Raw genomic sequence first — 21,361 nt, 5'->3', positions numbered from 1 at the left:
ATGTTTCGTTTTGTTTTGTTTTTTTGAGGAATTTCCATAGTGTTTTCCATAGCAGTTGAACCATTTTACAGTCTCATCAGCAGTGCACCAGGGTTCCAGTTTCTGCACACCCTCTCCAAGACAAGTCACAATGTTTTGTTTTATTTTTTTTAAGATTTTATTTATTTGATTTATTTATTTATTTATTTATTTATTTATTTATTTATTTATTCATTCATGAGAGACACAGAGAGGGAGACAGGCAGAGACACAGGCAGAGGGAGAAGCAGGCTCCCTATGGGGAGCCCGATGTGGGACTCCATCCCTGGTTTCCAGGGTCATGCCCTGGACTGAAGGCGGCACTAAACCACTGAGCCACCCGGGCTGCCCAAGTCACAATGTTTTTAAACTACCAATCAATCTGGTTAAGCTCATGAGTTGACAGTCATTAACCTAGTACATGGATTTGTTTAATCAGATTGTTTTCCTTCGAACACCTGAGATTTGCACTAAGGATGCCTTTTCTTGCTCTTCCCTCTACCTCCTGATGGAGTCACTTACCTTTCTACCCTCATATCTTTCCTAGAGGAGCACCTAGGAGCCTTGTAGAGACAGGCGCCTGCAGGGAAGGTTTAGGAAAGATGAAAATAGATGTTCTTTAGTTCTGCTAGGTGTTAAGTGGACTACTCTTCGATAAACATTTAAATTTAAATGTAGTATACAGTTAGAAAACTGTACAGATCATAAGTGAACACACCAGTGGAACCACCACCCGGATAGAAAAGTAAAATATTACTAGCATTCCAGAAGTCCTCTATGGCCTCTCCCAGTCATTCTCTAGGCCCTCTTCCCTAGAGGTAATTACTCTGGTGACTCTTTTTTAAGATTCTTAAAATTATTTTAAGTTATTCATGAGAGACACAGAGAGAGAGGCAAAGACATAGAGGGAGAAGCAGATCCTTTCAAGGAGCCCCATGTGGGGCTCGATCCCGTACCTTGGGATCACACCCTGAGCTAAAGGCAGATGCTCAACCACTGAGCCACCCAGGCATCCCCTCTGGTGACTTGTTCCTACCAGTTAATTTTACCTGCTTTTGAGCTTTATACATATTAGCTTATGCAATATTCATGTTTTTTTTTTTTTTTGTGAATAGGTTTTCTTGCTCAATACTGTGTTTGTGAGATATAGCCATGTCATTGCACCTGGCAGTGTCTTACTCATTACATCGGTCTATAGAATTCCTTGTATGACTACCCTATAATTTGTTTATCTTTTTACTGCTGGAAGACATCTGGGTTTCCATTTTGGGGCTATTACAAATAATGCTACTGAGAATATCCTGATTCATGCCTTTTGGTGCTATTTGTATACATATTTCTACTGGATATAGAGACAGACTTTTGTAGACCAGCTGGGGACTTAACCATCATTTCTAAGATATTTCAATATAAAGAAAATACATTCTAATTCCAAACAAGCAACTTACAAATGATTTTGCGATATGCAACCATTTTCAGTGGGTAAAACATCTTGTATTTAGAAGCCCATTTCAACAAATGGACAACATCTGATTATATGTGCTGCTGTCGAAAAAGAAATAAATCAATTTGTGTTAACATTTTTTAAGTTTCTTTAAATTTAAATTCAGAACAATTGAAGGACAACAGCACAGTATAGGAAAAAGAATCCTGAAATAGGGTCAAGAGATCTTGTATCATAAGTCCTCTTTATATATTTTTTAAAAGGCATTGAGTAGATCGCTAACCTGCTCGCTGCCTGTGTTTCACTTTTACAGCAGAGATGATGACCCCTGTTAGAAGATAACAGACATTGGGGTGCCTGGGTGGGGCAATTGGTTAAGCATCCAACTCTTGGTTTCATCTCAGGTCATGATCTCAGGGTTGTGAGTTGAAGCCCTACACTAGGCTCTGCACTAGCTGCAGAGTCTGCTTGAGATCCTCCTCTTCCCCCCCACCCCCCGCCATGGCTTCTTTCTCTAAAATAAATAAGTAAATACTTTAAAAGAGAGAGAAGATAATAGACATCAAAGTATTTTCAAATATAAAAAACACACTTGGGTAGACATACAATGCTATTGCTCTCATTCACAAATTCCCTTCTTCCTTGGATAACATTTTAGATATGAATGTAGCCCCCATCCCTCATTAAAATCACCCCAAAATTCATGGAAATAGAAATATGAAACATGATATGAGAAACATTTTTTAAGATTAAACCTACATGAATGCTTTTTGTAACTGTAAAATACACACGTATACTGTTTACATGTAATTCTTAAATTGTTTTAAAGACTCTTAGAAGGGCACCTGCCTGGCTCAGTAGGTTTGAGTGTCCGACTCTTGGTGTTGGCTCAGGTCATGATTTCAGGGTTCTGAGATCAAGCCCCACGTTGGGCTCTGTACTTTGTGGGGAGTTTCCTTGTCCCTCTCCTCTGCTCCTCCCCCACTTGTATTCTCTCTCTCTCTCTCTTTCTCTCTCTCTCTCTTTCTCTCTCTCTCTTTCTCTTTCTCTCTCAAATAAATAAGTAAAATCTTTTAAGACATAAAATAAAGGGGCTCCTGAGTGGCTCACTGGATTGAGCGAGCATCTGTCTTTGGCTCAGGGTGTGATCCCGGGGTCCTGGGAGCCCCACAGGGAGCCTGCTTCTCCTTCTGCCTGTGTCTCTGCCTCTCTCTCTCTGTATCTCTCATGAATAAATAAATATAATCTTTTAAAAATTAAAATTAAATAAAGACTCTTAGAGTTAACCAAAATAGCCTGTTGTGAATTTCACTCTTATCATATCGCTATAATTTTCTTCTACAAAAGAGAATACAGTACAGTGGGAAAGTATTTGTATGGAAGAATTGTGCCTGGAATATGCAAACATTACTTAGTGGTATCTCTGCCCATCTTTTGCCATCAAATACCACCTCTGCCTTCTGTTTTCTTGATCTAGTAGAAAAACATCTAGCCTGTGGCCCTCACAGAAGCCACATTTCACTTTCTTCAATATGGATTCTCAGCCCCCTGGCAGACAGACGGGTGTATCATGGTGTCCCCTTCGTTATCAGAAGGTCTGGGTTTAAGGGCAAACTCCACTATTTGCCTGCTTGAAACCTTAAATTCCCCCAAAGCCTCAATTTTCTCAGATCTAAAATTTTAAAAAAAGTAGTCATAGTAAGTATTCATTGGAATCTTTGTGAAGATTCAATGAGATAAAGCAGGTGAAGCACCAGCACAACATTTGATACGTGAGACATGTTTAATGAATGTTTTATTAAAAAAAAAATACTGCATCATGATGTTCTAACACCACCTTCCTGCCAGCTGATACTCTTCACCTAAGCTATCTGCCCAGGGGTTGAGGGACTCTGAAGAGCACAGAGCTCCCAGCCACCCCTTGACACTCTCCACCCAGCCTACTTGGTCATGCGTAAACCAAGGATCACTTTTTACCATTCATGAGTAGTGGCACCAAATGCCTTCCATTGGGGTCAGATCGCCTTTCCAACTCGGGTGTTGGAAGAATTGGGCTCATCCTTCTGTATTTACATATGTATTTTATTTCCCTAATCTTTCCCTTATTTGTCTGCCAAGACCTTCCCGTAGTGTTATTGCACAAGCGCTCAGTAATTTCTCGAGCAATTTTTACTTTTATGAGTTTGCTACCTCCCTTTGCCTCCCCCTCTCTCATTCTTGGAACTAGTTTTACTAACATCTTGAATTTGTATAAAAATCTCAAGTTACACATAATGAGGGTCAAGAGCATTACTAAATAGCAAACACCAAGATTTTCAAAGTCCACGGTATCCTAAAACCAAACAACTTGTTGGTCTCTGTTTTCAGTGCAGTGTTAAACAAGATATAATATTATTTGGTGTATGGTTCTCATTATACAGCATGTTAAGTAGAACTGGAATTTCATTTTAATGAGATTTTCTGTAAGAAAAAATATATAATAAAGTTATTGCCTATCTGACAAAAAAAAATAGCTCTCTAAACACAAACATAACATTACTTTCTAACACTTGACACCTGTGCAGGATTGCGTGGATTATCTCTCTTCTTCAAAGTCTATTAAAACCAATAATATAAACAAATTTGTCATTCAGGAAGACTTTTTATGTTACATAAAAGCTCACAATGATGATAAATTATTTTGTGTATAAGTTGACCCTTTTGGAATATTTATCATTGCTATGCCAAAGTATGTCTGTCAAAGCTTTCACTGTATGCAGAAAGAGCTCCCATTATTTTACTCAAAAATTGCTGAAATATACCTAAAACCTTGAAAAATGTATGAAGTGATAAATGTTTAGAAAGCACCTGACATTTTGCCACTCAAACACTATGTAATTTAATGCAAAATGACATATGAAGTTATCCCTCCTTACAAGTTGACAGTTTGTGAATTCAAGAATTCTATAACATATATCTTAATCCTTGAAAAAACAGAGTTTGAAAGGAATTGTTGGCAGATTATAACTTAAGAAGGGGAGTATATACATTTGTTAAAAATATACAGGGTAGATGTAGCTATGTTTGTATCTATGTTTATGGTGATTCTTATTATAGCATAATTTTATGTCAGGAGTTGTTAACAGAAGAATGTGAAACTTATAGAATGCCCTCAAGATTCAAAAAAGCTGGAATCTTTTTTTTATAACTTTAATTAAATAAATAAAATACTAGTGGACTTTTACTCAACTGCTTTTCACATACTATTATGCTAATATAGTCATTAATTACTTATAACACTTTATTCTTCATTATTTACTTGTTTTACATTTATTAACTTTTCCCTTAAATTACTATATTTTTATCCACAACAGTGTTTTCTTAGATCTGAAAACATCAGAACATAGATTTCGTTTATTTGACAGTTATTAAGGCCTACTTGGGCACTATATAAAGTCCATGAGATACAAAAGTGAATGAAAACAGTCTTGCAGAGATGCTTAACCAAGTCGGGGAAGGCTACCCCACAAAATTGGGGCCTACCATCTGAGCGATGAATGAGTATTTTACAGTGGATCAAGAGCATAACAGGTAGAAGGAACTATTTATTGAGAGGTAGCATGATCTGGTCAGGTGAGTTCAAATAGTTCAGTAATCTGGAGTCTGGAATAAATAAATGAAGTACTGATGTACTAAGAACAGTCCTACTATGTACCAGCTGTCCTTAACATACTCTCATAGACTTATCCTGTCTTGAAAGTTCCTATAAGTTAAGGAAGGTAGGTTTAGCCAAACTCACTTTTTAAGTAAAACTGATGTTAATAATGTTCTATCATTTGTCCAAAGTTAAATCCTAAATTGAGGATTAGACCAAAGTCTAACTCTGTCTAAAGCCCTTGCTCTTTGTACTGTGGCAGTTTAACTGTTACTATATATATTGCATATTTAATAAAGGCTTGCCTTTTGTAGTCATCACACTGTTTCTAACAATACATCCTGGACACTATGTCTTTCTTCCCTAGTAAATTGCAGTCTGGATGCCGAAATGTCAAATAATATCCAAAAAAGTCTTTCGTGATACAGTAATACTACCCTCACTGGATTTCCCTAAGGATATTTAGCCTCTTTAGGTATTAATTCTGAAACTGTATTTTGTGAAACACAAATGAAAGTTAAGTTGAGGGTTAATGGCCAAAATTACAGGGATTATCTTTGTAAATATTTCAAATAAAGTAAGAAAAATACTATTAAAAGTTTTAATTAAAAATTTTTAAAAATAAAAAATTTTAATTATATAATCTTCTATATAAAACTATATAATTATAGTCTGAATCTATAATATAAATTGTAGTCTTACAATTGTCTATTTTCTAAATATTTTGAATAAAGAAAATTAGTAAACACATTTGTAAAATTTTTATAAATTTGCAAGATTTTCAGACCCACATCAGAAACTGTACATGAAATTACCTAACATGTAGTATGTTGCTTCATCTGTGCCTTGATGAATTGAATGTCATAAACTCATCTTAAATCTAGAATATTCAAATATTACAATATTTTGTGCATCTAAATCCACTCTGATCATTTCATATGCCAGCTAATTTATCTGGGAGACCAGTTACTTTTTACCTTCATCCAAATGAATAGGTCATGTTTCTTGAGAATATAGGGATGCTGCAACTAAGTATTACACATGTGCAAGTGGCTTGTGGTCAAGCACGTTTGGCGGAGGCTGCTCTAGAGCATTCTCACGCTTACTTAAGTGACAGTGAGGCGTGGACTCAGACAAAGCAGAGCAGATAATGGTATATTCTAATCCTATCGATATTGTACTGCATTGTTACCTACATTGCATTTGTGTGAGGAACTGTTTCTTTTCTAGTTTTTAAAATGCAGTGATCTTTGTTGTTTCAGAACATGGAAATTTTAACTTTACATATGAATCTTGTTATCAACATGTTACCATTTGCTATACTGGCTAAAAACAGCAGACCTTTAAACAACTTGTATTCTTTGCCCCCAGCAATGCATCTCTTTGGCCTCAATTGGCAATTACAGCAAACTGAAAATGACACATTTGAGAATGGAAAAGTGAATTCTGATACTATGCCGACAAACACTGTATCATTACCTTCTGGTGACAACAACAATGGTAAGAGAAAGAATTCTGTGTCTTGTGTGTTTCTTTAACATCTCTTTTCCATAAATTTATTTTTATCCATGTCACATCCCGTTATATCGGGGAGAGGGAAAAGATTTTGAAATACAGATGTCATCTTTTAATGAGGGGTTTTTATTCATTTACTTGAAAGATTGGAAGTTCACAGTTTTATTAGAGGAATAATGCAGTTTTCTGCTTTCAGATTTGATGGCTAGACTTTTCCAGCTTTCCCTCTTGCAAGTGGGTATTTTGTTTTATTTTTAGCCTGTAAATAGGCTACAATTCAGTATATCATCTCAGATATTATATCTTGGGTATATGAAGCTTTTCTCATTCAACTAGCATATGGAGTTGAAATACCATATTAATTTTGTTATAAAAGCTTTGAAATACAAAACACATTAAAGGATATAATTTAATGACCTTTCCTCTGCTTGCCCTTTCTTCTGTAAACCTTCAACAAAGTTTGCACTTTGGGTTAACAGACTTTCACATCCTTTGGTTCTGAATTTAAAACAGGCTTTAAGTTTGAGAATGCTTTCTTTCATTTTTCCATATAAAAACCCAGGAAAATGTATATATACATGTGTATATTTATATTATAATTACCTGTGTTATTTTGATATGAGTGTGTGTGTGTGTGCGTATCTTTTGACACTTGGCATCCTCTGACTTTTTGCAAAACTCGTAATACTTTATATCTCAAAACAACCAGAGCAAGATACCTTTTTTTGTCATGTAAATATATCATCTACCTTTAAGCATTTCCCAAGCTTTTCTTTCCCCTTTGTTTCTTCTTATCTCATGTATTTGTATTCTGCTTTGGCATCAATTATGTTCATCCTCATGTGGGTAGTTTCTTTGAAAGACTAGAAAGAAGCTATTGTGTATTTATAGATAATATATATTTATTTATATTTATATATACACTGCTGTTTCACATGGACCCATTCACCATGACTAATGCTTTTATCTTTTTTGGTTGTTGTTCTCTGTTTTCTCATCTTCTGTTTTATTTTAACAATAATGCTTTATGGCATTTCTCTTTCTTCTTAGGGGGCCTGAGGAATTTTAGAAGATGTTAGATTTTCATCATCATAATAAATACCCTTAGCCCCACACCTGTATGAAGCCTTTTGATATAAAGCTCCATGTGTCCCAAGAAACAATAAGCTGGTGACTAATACGTCACCACACCTGAAGACATTAAAACTGTAGGTGGGGGAAATTTCAATTAAGTAAACAATTGTTTAGTTTTTTTATACGCTGATAACACAGAGGAACTGATCAAGTAACTACACAGAAATTAAGAGCATTTATTTTTGGTTTATGTAGATTGAAATGTAGCCTTTCTCTTAAAGTAGATAGTTTCTGCAAAAAGAGCCTGATGGCACTGACCACATACGGAGGGATTTTTTTTTTTTTACAGACTCAAAAAATTAGACTAAAATGAGAAAGGCTTATTATAGACATGTTTTATTTTACAACCTCCTAAGCTTTTATTATGGTTAAGACAAAAATGGAGCACAACTAATTAGTTTCACAGTACTTGAGCAGCACCTACTAAGAGAGCGATGAATTGAGAGGTGCTCTCACAGCCTAGTACTGGTTCCTGGTATTCGTCGGTTACTTTGTAACCTTGGTCAAGGTGCTTAGTGATTCAGATCTGCAAGAAGATTTTAGGACAATCCTAGAATATACTGTCCGGGATCATAGCAGATCCAGGCATTACAAGAGCATCAGTGCACATGGCCTCAGAAATTCTTCAGAACTAACAGAGTTGTAGACCGTTTTCTAGTACTGCAGTGAGAAATGCATGTTATGTCACGATCCACAGACCCCTGCACACATACATCTGAAATACGCTTCCCAAAATAATGCTTATCCTTATTTCATGAAATGCACCCTGGTTTCCTTACTCTTTTGGGTTTCCGTTTATACCAGTGCTTGTTGACACTCACTCAAAGGATTTCACACTTTACGAGGGATTGTGGTCCACAGTTTCCAAAACACTGCTCTGAAAGCCCTTCCCTCTAGAAGAGACTGAGGTTCCCCCACAGGATTATAGAATGCACTGCGTACAAGTGATGTGTGCCTATAGAACTATATATACATGAAAGCAGGGTTCCTTCTTCCTACCCTTGTAAAGAAGCCCCCCACAGAAGGAACCAGAAACAAATGTCCCAGGGTGAGTTAGGTACCCTGGAGAAAAACTGACCTTCCAGCCTGCCAACAGGCCTGGGGGTTCATAGACATTTCTCCTTGTGGAAGGAAGGCTATCTCTGGGCTCAGACCTTGTCCACAAAATGTGAACTAATTAGTAGTCACTTGTCTTGTTTATTATTTCTCGAAGAGCAACCCCCTCAAAAAAAAAAAAAACCAAACTAAATTGTAAGAAATCCTTATTTCTGTTTTTCCAAGTAAAGATTCTTGGTGTGTATCTCTTAAATACTTATGGGGCTCAGGGGGACATGAGGGGACTATATTTACAAGAAGGAGGGGGTAGCTTAAAATCATGGCTTTTAAACCTCTGTGATGATCCTGCACTGTCCATACACCATCATCCACTGCCTCAGTTTTATAAACTATCCAGAGAAGCATATCACATCATCTCTTTAGAAATTCTAGATTACAGCCCTTAGGAGAGCCTTAGAATTCTGAACAAAGCTCACTAGGAGAATTAACTGTGCTAAACATAATGAGACCATTGATTCACAGCTTGTAAGTACAATACTTTTGTTTTTGCAGTCCTATTTTATTCTTACTTTATAAGCATAATTATAAGGAACAGTCATGGTGCTAAGGCTTCAGTAAACTCCCTGCTTGCTTTTAAGCTCATTTGAACAGAAGCTTCTAAGTGGTATTTAGTATATAAAAGGAGAATTTCTGTTGTATGCTCTGAGCTTTTACCGATTATTCCCTAGACCATCTTTGACTACAAATTTTAGAGATGGGATGTCAGATGTGTGGGGTCTCAGGCAATGGACAATGTGAATGAAGAGGTGAGAATGAGGTTTTTGAACTTCTAATACCAGTCTCTCTCCAGAAACTAAAATTATTCCCCTGGACCAAGAAATTCGTTTAGCTTAATGTACTGGAAAGAATCACACAGGCCTATATTCAGATCCTAGCTCCTTCATTTATTTATTTTGTAACCTTGAGCAAGTTACTTAACCTGTTGGAGCCTCAATTTCCTCACATGTAAAGAGGGAATCATAATCCCCATCTCCTAGCTCACTGACTGCCGGCAATCTGGTAGGCCTACTCCATTTCCCTTGCAAACTCCCTTCCATTCCACACTTGTCAGCAGTGGTTCCAGATCGTCTTACGGTACTCAAAACCCCAGCCCTCTCAACAGATGGACCTTTCTATTCAACAACAAATGGAAACCTTCTTAGGAAGTTCTCTTTAATTTCTTGTAAACAAATCTCCATTCCCATGTGTGACTGGACCTGTGCTTTGATTCTCTTTGCCCTGTATTCAAGGCTCATCTTTCCATGAGTATTCTCAATCCCATTCTGGATCTTCAAAAATTTACCCCCTGTTGCCACCTGTCATCAACATGTGAGCCTACTGAGGCCTCTCAACATCTTAAAAAAGAAAACAAAGAAACCCTTGACTCTACTTCCTGCTCCAGCTCTACCCTGTTTTCTCCTTCTCCCTTCACATCCAAGGAGCACAGCATCTGTATTCACCTCATGCATTTCTTCACTTTCCATGTACTCCTTTGTCACAGCTCTTCTCAACCACCAGGCGTTGAAACCAATGCTTTCGAGGGTTGTCAATTGCTGTGTCAGTAGCATCAGTGAACACTCTTCAATCTTTATCATATTTGAATTCTTGGTAGTATTAATAGTAAGCCTAGCCCTCCTAATTGAAATGCTCTTCTCTTTTAGCTTCCGTGGTACTGCATTCACCTTGGCTCTCTTCCTGACCCTTTGGCAGTGACTTCTTGGTTTGTTGAGTTGACTCCTCTTTCTCTGCCTGTTCCCCCCACATTGGCATTACTCAGGACTCTGCTCTTTTCAGAATATGATTCCTCTGGGTTCTCTTATCAGCTCTCCAGGTGTCCATCACGTTCTGTGTGCTCTGTGCTATGTTACATTCTGGGTGCTCCCAAATCAATATTTGCAGCATAGATATTTCTGTCTCTTTGAACTCCATATAATCAACTATGTAAAATCTATCCTAGTACCTTTGGAACTTATCCACCTGGGTGTCGTCCAAGCATCTCAAACTTCATGAGTCTAAGACTGAATCCTTCAACTACTTTGGCTCTCTATGACTACATAATAAGGCATATCAAGATTGAGTGGCTTAAGAGAACAGTTGATATCACCTCTTATGATTCTGTAGATTGATTGGGAAATTCTTATGTTTGTGCCTGGGTGTTTCATGCAGCTGCTTTCAGATGTCAGCTGGGGCTGTTGGAAAGCTCCACTGAGCTGGAAGTCTAAGGTGGCTCATTCTCATGGCTGGCGGTTGGTGCTATGTGTTGGCTGGAGCTCAACTGTGGCTGTTGACCAGAGCATTCCATGCAGCTTGGACTTCTCAGCACATAGCAGCTGGTTCTGGAGAGAAGTATCCCAAGAGGGAGCATTCCAGGAGACCCACACAGAAGTTATGAACCTTCTCACATTGGACATTGGACACGATGTCACTTCTACTACATCTTCATGGTCAGGAAAGTCAGTAAGATCAGCTCAGATTCATGGGAAAGGAGAATTAAACTTTCCCTTTTGTGTGGGGAAATGGCAGGGATTCGTTTCATAAGAGCATGTGGGATGGAAGATACTGTGGTGGCCATCCTTTGGGAAATATAAGTGCCGTATCATCTCTCTTTCCAGATGTGTCTTTCTTTCAGGGCTTTTTGTGTCAGGAAATGACATCATCATTCACCTAGTTACCTGGGCCAGAAGTTTAGGAGTCATGCCTAACTCCTCTCTCACTTACATATGCAATATCTAGTTCTGTGTGTTCCAAGTCCACAGTATCTCTTAGATCCATCATCTCTCACCTGGATTATAGAAGCCACCTTCTGTCTGGGCTGTTTAGTCTCTAGTGTTGCTCACAGTCTTCAAACATGAAATCTGAAATATTCGTATCCTGCCTGACCCACTCCAGTGACCTAGACTCCGGTCAGGTGCCTTTAAATGACTTCCAAGGCTCTCACAATCTGGCTGTTCATCATACCATCCTCTAATACAGAAGCAGTAGAGGAGGGAGATAGAGTATAGGCTTTTAAGTCAAGCCTGCTGGCTTCACTTCCTAGTTCTGATCATTCACAGCTTGGTTACTTGGGACAAGGTATAAATTACTTCTTTTGCCTTAAGTTTTCTCATCATTGGAACAGTCTTAAAAATTCAATGGAAATACTTTAAATGAAAAAAAGAAAGGAAATACTTAAAATAGTGTGGAGTACATAACAAGTGCTTGAAAAATGTTAGTGGCTCTGCTCTTACTACTTAACGTATGTCTTCTTTGCTGGAGTAGGAGGCTCAGATTATATGCGTTTTCTGTCCCAAGCTCTCAGCACAGTTATCAACACGCAAAAGGTGCTCAGTTACTGTTTGTCAAATGAATAGATGAAAATAGTATAACTAAATGCTATAGACTATAAAAAAGGGCCCAACACAGTGCCTTGCAAAGTATACACAAAGCAAATCTTGGTTACAGCCTAGTGGTTAAGAATTCAAGGTTTGCCACCTACTTTAGGTGGCTTTACATAAATTGCCTTCCCTAACCTCCTATTTCTCCATGGGATAGTACTGAGGTTTAAATCAAATAATACATGTAGGCTTCCAGGCAGTGACTGGGACATGATGAGTATTTGATACATGTCAATAATTATAGTTCACTCTTTTTAACACAATTCTAGATTATGCACTTATAATTTGTAGCGAAATTTTTTTAAGAAGATCTTTAAATCAGGGGATCCCTGGGTGGCGCAGCGGTTTGGCACCTGCCTTTGGCCCAGGGCGCGATCCTGGAGACCCGGGATCGAATCCCACATCGGGCTCCCGGTGCATGGAGCCTGCTTCTCCCTCTGCCTGCCTCTCTCTCTCTCTCTCTCTCTCTCTCTCTCTCTCTCTGTGTGTGTGTGTGTGACTATCATAAATAAATAAAAATTTTTTAAAAAAAAAGATCTTTAAATCAGCATCAAGAATATTCTCTAAAGCAATAATAGAAATCTTATTGTTATTTATTTTTAGTTATTTGGATTTTATGAAAGGAATCTTACTTTGTTTTGTTGTTTTTTTTTTTTAAGATTTTATTTATTCATGAGAGACATAGAGAGGCAGCGACAAGCAGACAGCTTCTCCTGTGGGGATCCTGATGCGGGACTTGATCCCAGGACCCCAGGATCATGACCTGAGCCAAAGGCAGACGCTCAACCACTGAGCCACCCAGGTGCCCCTGTGAAAGGAATCTTATCCTTAATACTCCTTTGAATGCATAGTATGGTACATTTATTTATTGAGCATATACTATGTGCCATGCACAGAGCAAGGCTCTGAGAATATAGCAGTGGGAAAAAAAAGATAGTCACAGTTGTTCTCAAAGCATGTGAATTGCTAGGCAAAACAAATCAAGCAGGCAATTACAAGGAGTTAGCAAATGCATACATAGTAGGGAAAAATAGAGGGTACCGTGGCAGGATATTTCAACACTGTCTTTATTTGAAAGGAACAATAAGACAAATGCCAAAATTTAGCATAGGATAGTTTGAAACAATATAAGACAAATTAAAGGCCATAAATTTTGGCTGGTGTAACTCTGGCAAATTACTTCTCCAATCAAAAAAAAAAAAAAAAACCGCTTCTTATGTACAAACTTCCAGTTATAAGTTATGGAGTATAGTATATAGCATAGTGGTCACAGCTAATAATATTGTATTGGATATTTGAAAGTTGCTAAGAGAATAGATTTTTTAAAAAAAATTTAGTTAACATACAGTACAATATTGGTTTCTGGAGTAGAATTCAGTGATTCATCACTTACATACAATACCCAGTGCTCTTCACAATGAGTGCCCTCCTTAACACCTATCACCCATCTAGCTCATCCCCCAACCACCTCTCTGCATCAACCTTCAGTTTGTTCTCTATCCTTAGGGGTCTCTTACGGTGTGTCTCCCTCTCTAAGAGAGTAGATCTTAAATGTTCTCATCACAGGAAAAAAGTGGTGATTATGTGAAGTGATGGCTGTTAAAAAGACTTGCTGTGGTGATTACTTCACACTGTAAACAAATACCAAATCGCTGTATTGTACTTCTGAAACTAATAGAATGTTTTATGTCAATTTTATATGAACAAAAAAAATTTAAACTCCTTTTGAGTACAAATTTAAACACTACATATATATGTGTGTATGTATATATACACAGAGAGATTCATCTTGTCTAAACGAAATAATTCAAATACTTTTAAAATTTTACATTATTGTTCATCATGTATGAATTTTCTCCGATTCTGAACAATTTCAGAGACTTAATTTTATAGCAAGTTAAAGATTGCCTGTGATTTGAAGAAATGGGCTAACAGGGTTGCAGGTACCTTGACTTTTATTCAATATTGTTTATACTATTTGTGTTGCAGTGTGTAATAGTTCCTTAATTAGGTGCTATATTGATCTAGTTCATTAAACTGTGTTCATGAGGTATTTATGTTTTAATTCACTTCGCCTGTGATGTAACACTCGGTATCCACAGTGTTAAGTTATGGCATGTAGTTGTTTATAAAAGAGAGGTTCTTTCAGAGAACTCAAAGTCAGGGTATGAGTCCAAGGTTAAGTCATAGAATTAGAGGGTGGGCTATTGATTGTCTGTAAATGCCTAACCTTGCTTCCTGACATCTTAATTATTAGTGCCTCTGTGGGACTTCGGATGATATTATCACTTACCCTCCTCAACAATTGAGTTAGACTTTTTACAGTTGGATTTCTTTTCTGTCTTTCCATTTTAATAATGATGGGTGTGTTTACTCCCATCATAGGCAGGCAGCAGATGCATGATATGGATGGCAAAATATTTAGTAGTTTGCACCTTTGGGTGGTTGTTTCCTGATATCCAAAATACTTTTCAGACAGGTACCAAACCTCCTAATTATCAGTATGGATTAAACATTCCATTTTGTCCTTATCACATCTAGGGCTGGCAAATTATTATTTATATGATATCTCAGAGCTCAAGGCATTGTTAATGCATTATCTGAAAAAAATGCCAATTTTCCTGGGGAAAAAAAATGTACTGATGCGTTTGCCTATAGACTGGGGATCACCTAAGAGGGAGAGGAGTAACAATAGCTTTGGGGATGTGGCCTCTTTCTGTTTTCACAGTCTGACAACTGTGTTTTAAGACATTGAGACGTTGTGACACATACTTACTGATGAAAGGGAAAATCACAGTTAGTAGGTAAAAAAGACCGCTAGTGGTTCCCACATTCAGGCACAGTAGGAACCCTGGAAAAAAATCTTCAAGATGATACCCTATTGTGTTTGAAGACATGATACACCTCACTCGTACTGTGAAGGCTTTAATTGGTTTGATTCCTAACCTACGAGCTTTGAGTTTAGAATAACTACAGGGTGCTCTGTTGCCCTGGCTATTTTTTTTTCTCCTCCATTTTTCCTCCTTTTTCTCTTAGTAAAACCTACAAACAACCTTACTGTTTCCTATGATCATTCCCAGGTTCAGGCTCCGGGGGTTAAGGATGGAGTGATCTCAGTAAGGGAGGATAGAGAGCACCAGAACCGGCCCTCCTTTTATATCCTCTGAAGCCAAAGTTTTCTGGAATTCAGGACATGATGAAAGACATCTGTGGCCAGGCTTTTATCTGAGAGGACTGATGAGCTTCAGAGGAAAAGGTTGTGGAAGTATTTACAAGTTTATCAAACTGTGTCAATGGCTCACTGACTTCCAGGGGTGTTTCCAATCAATAAAGAGCATTTGAAAACGCTAACAGGAATGACCACACTTGACTTGGCCAAATGAGAGAGAAGCCAGGACTTGAAAAGCAGTCGTGCAGAATTTAAAAAGGCAAAGCCCCTTCACAAAACTATGGTCCCCTGACATTCACACTAGAGACTGTAGCAGGAATGTGACACTAATCTAAGCTGCCGGTTCCGTGGATTTAAGTAGAGGAAAGTCAACCAGGTCCTTGAATCTCTACATCACAGATTATAATGAGAGGTCAGGGCCGCATCTACCTTTTAGAAGAGACATTGTAAGACTTTAATTCAAAACAAATTCATTTGAAATGGTCTCACAATTGGAAGCAAATAGAAGTGGCTGGGTACTTTAAAGTGAAAAGAGTCATATTTCTTTTTTTTTTTTTAAGATTTTATTTATTTATTCATGAGAGAGACACAGAGAGAGAGGCAGAGATATGGGCAGAGGGAGAAGCAGGTTCCCCACCGGGAGCTGATGCGGGACTCGATTCCAGGACCCCAGGATCATGACCTGAGCCAAAGGCAGACACTCAACCACTGAGCCACCCAGGCACTGTGAGAAGATTCATATTTCATAAGAAAAGCTAGACTAGATGCATGATCTTCAAGCCATTTAGTGCTTGTGCCTTAAAACAAAATATGAGTACAAATTTAAATTTTATTTCCTGCAACTGTGAGACTCATAAATGTTGTAAAAACCTGCTTTATAGTGAATTGTGCTTATAACTATTAGCTGTATGCATTTGACTGAAATCACCTAATCCTTATATAAATACATGAAATGTTTTTGTAACTATTTAAAGTATAAAAAAGCAAAAACATATTGAAAATACCTCACTAAATGAGACAAGTAGGGACTTTTCATGTATTCATGGGTGAATATTATTATTACAAAAGCAAAGCAAGATTCAGTATCAATTTTATTCCCATTTCTTTTTTTTTTATAAATACAAATAGAAGAAATCTCGCTACAAAATAAACAGATGGGAAGGAAAGGATTTTTTTAGAGTGAGCCATTTGACTCTTTGAAATCCTTATTAGTCATATGTCAAAAATTACATTGTGATCTATTTCTAAAAGGTGTGTTTAGCAGTCTACAAGCTGTTTTATCACCTTTCTTCGTCAGTCTTATTGAAAACACAGAGCTGACAACTAACTGCTCTCAAAAAATATTTGTTACCAAGTCTTCCAAATCCACCCATTTCTCAGCATCTGTGAAGTGTACCCATTTAAGCCTTCCCAAGGTTTAGCAACATACTACTAATTGTACCTGTTACTCTTTTACTTCGTGGCTGTTTAATCTGGTAAACACAGAATGGTGTGGAAAATGGAACCTCTGTTCATTTTAATTCACCTTTGTGATTATAATATCACTTGAATTCTTTTGTTGTAGCATATGCTTTAAATACCTCTAATTAGCTCATTTAATTTATGGGAAATACTATATAATCTACTGACAGATCTAGGACTCACTAAAATCAAACTTTCTGTTAGAAAAAGTCTGACTTCTTTTTTCAGTTCAAATACAGTAATAAACATTTTTGTCACCGTCATCACAGTTCTGAATTCCTACTCTAAGTAGATGGTAGAGAGAGCATGAATCCTTGCTATGAGTTTGGCAATTGGATCAAATAAGGCATCACTGCTTTTAATATTTCTTACCATAAGGATGTTCTCTCTGCAATCATGAAACTCTTGTGCCAGTGAAAAGTAGCTCTGCCAGTGGTTGGGATGGATGACGAGGTCACCGAACATGTTCTCTTTCCCTCTTGATGTACCAGGCTTCAAAACCTACCAACACTCTTAAATATTCCAATTCTTTTTTTTTTTTAAGATTTTATTTATTTATTCATGAGAGACACACAGAGAGAGGCAGAGACACAGGCAGAGGGAGAAGCAGGCTCCATGCAGGGAGCCCAACATGGGACTCGATGCTGGGTCTCCAGGATCACACCCTGGGCTGAAGGCGGCAGTGCTAAACCGCCGAGCCACCCGGGCTGCCCAAATACTCCAATTCTTAATGCCGCACTTTGTTTTTGATAGGAATACATGCAAGACAGGGAAAGACACGAAGTCACTACCTTGTGTTGATGATGTCTCAAATAAAGAAGGCTTCATCAACAAAGATTCTTTCAATTTTGCCTTAGTTTGGCACGTTAGAAGCTTTGTGCTTATTAATACAGTGTGTCATAGTGAGATTCTGAATACGTGAGAGGTATGCGCTTCTGTGGTAAAGAGAGTCTACAAATAGAAATTGTTGAGGTTCTAGAAATTAATTCCCTTAAAGCAGACTATTTCTTCCCTCATTGAAAATCTTCAGGAGAAAAAGGAGAGGAGGAAGGAGGGATGGAGAGAGGGAAGGAAGGAAAAGAATTCTTCATGTAGTCTTCATACCTGGGGGTATGAGTCCTCTTCTTTGAAGACTCCTGTACTAAGTGACCTCCATGGGCCCTTGAACCCTAAGATGCTATGATGTTATGATTAGTGAGTCTTTTTCATTAGAGAGACAAGAAAACAATTATCTCAACTATTACTGCCCCCATTCAAGTACATCCAGTCAACCCTGGTTATTTTGTTTTACAAATGAAAGAGCATTCTTTGTGAAAAAGAACCACCTGTTTAATTGCTATGGGACTAATTGGATAAGTAAATACACATATTGACACAACGGTACACACACATATCATTTCTATGAGAAAAATCTTAACTCTTTGAAATCAATATATGATGAAAGCAACAAAGCAAAACCTGAAACCCTTCAAGTCACCACTTGATTACGATTTCCAAAGCTAATGCTTAGGCAAAGATGATGTTTGGGGAAAAAAATTCTGTGATTAGCCCTCTTGTATGCTTACCAGCACTCAAAGTGCAAGTATGCTATTAAAGCTGCTTAAAACTATTTATAGCAGGATTATGTAAGATCAACATCATTGAGTATATTAAATCACACAGGCTTCAGAAAATAACAATAGAACTTGTTAATAACAAGAAAGTGTAGTGATAGCCTTAGTAATGTGGGAACTTGATGAATGCATCCAAATATGAACTATTTCCATATTTATACATGACGTGTACCAACCAGCCTTCATGCGAAAAAAGACTACTACTTTATTCAGTGTTTTAGAAATGGTTTCGTGTGGAAGCCAACCAAAAGACAAAAACCTATTAGGAATTTAGTTTAAATCATAACCCAAAGAATATCCCATTATGGCAATTTTTGTTTCATAAGAACTGGTCATTTCTTCCTAATAAAAATGAGTATTGGGGTGCCTGGGTGGCTCAGTTGGTTAAACGTCTGCCTTCGGCTCAGATCGTGACCTCAGGGTCCTGGGATCCAGTCCTGTGTCAGGATCCCCAGTCAGCGGGGAGTCTGCTTCATCCTCTCACCTCCCCTCACCCCTGGCTCCTGCACTTGTGTGCTCGCGCTCTCTCTCTCTCTTCCTCAAATAAATAAATAAAATCTTAAAAAAAAAAAGTATAGAAAAACCTGTAACTTTATATCCTAAAATTGGAAGCTAAGCAGATTCTCTAGAGTGGTTCAGTGGGCTACCCCATCTGATTTTATATGAATTAGACAAATTCAAAGCTCAGTAATTTAAAATAATATTTTTTAATAAAAAGCAAAGATTTTACTGATGACTATATAAAACACATAGTTTTGTATTTCTGCAGACCTCAATTTGGATCTTGAATTGACCACTCACTTTGGGAAAGTAATTTATTTCTCTGAGGCTTAGTTTCTTCATCTCAAAATAGTATCCACCTCATGGATTTTTTTTTTTTAATTCACAACAGATAATACTGTGAAACTACCCGGCATATCATAGGCTTTCAATAAAAGTTCTATTTCTCTTTCCAACCTCTTTAATCATTTCATTAAAAGCTAATATATGGGGGCACCTATGTGGCTCAGTTGGTTTGAGCATCCAGTTCTTAATTTCAGCTCAGAGTTGTGAGATCACATCATGAATCCTCTGTGCTGGGCATGGAGTCTTGCTTAAGATTCTCTCTGTATTTGTCTTCCCTTCTCTCCCCACCCTACTCTCTCTCTCCCTCTTTAAAAAAAAAAAAAGGCTAATTTATGACGTATATAGGTGCTAATTACAGAAAGCATCCAAAATGTGAAGTATAATTTGTCCTCAGCTATTTAAATTTTTCTATGAATAAAAAAAGATGTCTAACTAGATTGGAAGCAAACATAATCTCTGGGTGGTAGGATTCTATTTTTTATCTTTGTATTTACCTCTTTGTTCTAATTTTGCTAAAATAAATATGTATTACTATTGTAAAATAAATATTTAATATTTCAATGAATGATGTAGTTTATAATCTATGAGCTGATACATAAAAAAATCACAAGGATTACTATAATCCAGTTTTTCATTTTTATTCCCTAGAGCATATTATATTACTAAATTATTAGTTAAAGAAAAATAGACTTGGTAGCAGAAGCGTTAAGAACTGCCACAGTTATGGACATCAGGAGAGAAGAAGAGGTGGGATTGTAAATAATGATTTTTTGTTAAGCTTTCTCATGTCATACCTGGGTTATTGCAACTATAACCTATCTTATCTCTCCACTTGCAGGCTTCTCACTATGGTAGTTCCCCTTTACCTGCAGAGTATGTGTTCCAAGACCTCCAGTGGATGCCTAAAACCACAGATCATACCGAACTTTATATATATTGTGTTTTTTCTGTACAGAACCATGATAAAATTTAATTTATAAATTAGACACAGTAAGAGATTAACAATAACCAACCATAAAATAGAGCAGTTATAACAATATACTGTAATAAAACTTATTTAAATGTGGTCTCTCTCTCAAAATATCTTCTTTACCCTTCTTTTTGTGCTAATGTGGGTTGATAAAATGCCTCTGTGACAAGATGAGGTGAGATGAACGATGTAGGCATTGTGATATAGCGTTAGGCTACTATTGACCTCCTAAGTACACATCAGAAGGAGGATCATGTGCTTAAGACCACAGTTGACAGTGGGTAACTGAAGCAACACAAAGCAAAACCAAGAATAAAGGGGACTACTGTATGGACTCTCATGTCCATGAACATGACTTCCTGTCACCTTCAGCCCATTAGCCAAATGGTCTCCCTTTAGCTTATATAACTGTCCTTTGCAACCAAAGGTACATTTGTCATTGTAGGATATGGTAGGCCAGATAGAAGACAGTCCCAGCATAATATTTACAAGTATTATACTCTCCCTCAAACTTCACATTTATCTATAAGGGTGAGTTTATTGTGAATTATTCTAGACCCCAATGGGCGTAACTTGGCTATCTGTCATACTTATCTGTGATCACAAGACACTTTCCTTAGTAATCTGGAATTCTGTTACTCCTGATTATAAACACATGTGCGCACACACACGCCTGTATACACCGCACATCATAGGAAAAGTAAGTGCTTTTATGGTACTGAAAAACAATTTGCCCATATTAAGTCAACTTCAAGTATCAATTTTTTAATTTTTTATTTAAATTCCAGTTAGTTAACATACAGTATAATACTAGTTTCAGGGGGTACAGTACAGTGAATCAACATTTCCATACATCATCCCATGCTCATCACAACAAGTGCACTGCTTAATCCCCATCACCTATTTCCACCATCCACTCACACCCTCCCCTCTGGTAACCATCAGTTTGTTCTCTAGAGTTAAGAGTCTGTTTCTTGGTTTGTCTCCTTCTCTCTTTCTTTCCTTTTCCCTATGTTCATTTGTTTTGTTTCTTAAATTCCACATGAGTGAAATCATATGCTTTTTATCTTTCCCTGACTGACTTATTC

At 37.3% G+C, this 21,361-nt stretch overlaps 1 protein-coding gene across 2 annotated transcripts in view; it reads left to right on the top strand.

Annotated features, from left to right (window-relative positions):
* The window catches only part of TENM3 (teneurin transmembrane protein 3), a 339,277-nt gene that overhangs the window by 194,864 nt on the left and 123,052 nt on the right, over positions 1-21,361 (top strand). For both annotated transcript variants that reach the window (XM_055315712.1, XM_055315711.1), the window contains one exon: positions 6,468-6,596. In XM_055315712.1, the coding sequence (XP_055171687.1) occupies positions 6,468-6,596 (129 nt within the window). The remainder of the gene's footprint in view (positions 1-6,467; positions 6,597-21,361) is intronic.

The sequence above is a fragment of the Nyctereutes procyonoides genome, unplaced genomic scaffold (genome assembly GCF_905146905.1).
Source record: "Nyctereutes procyonoides isolate TBG_1078 unplaced genomic scaffold, NYPRO_anot_genome, whole genome shotgun sequence".
In the NCBI taxonomy this organism is placed as follows: Eukaryota; Metazoa; Chordata; class Mammalia; order Carnivora; family Canidae; genus Nyctereutes; species Nyctereutes procyonoides.
This window is presented reverse-complemented; position numbering and strand designations above follow the sequence as displayed.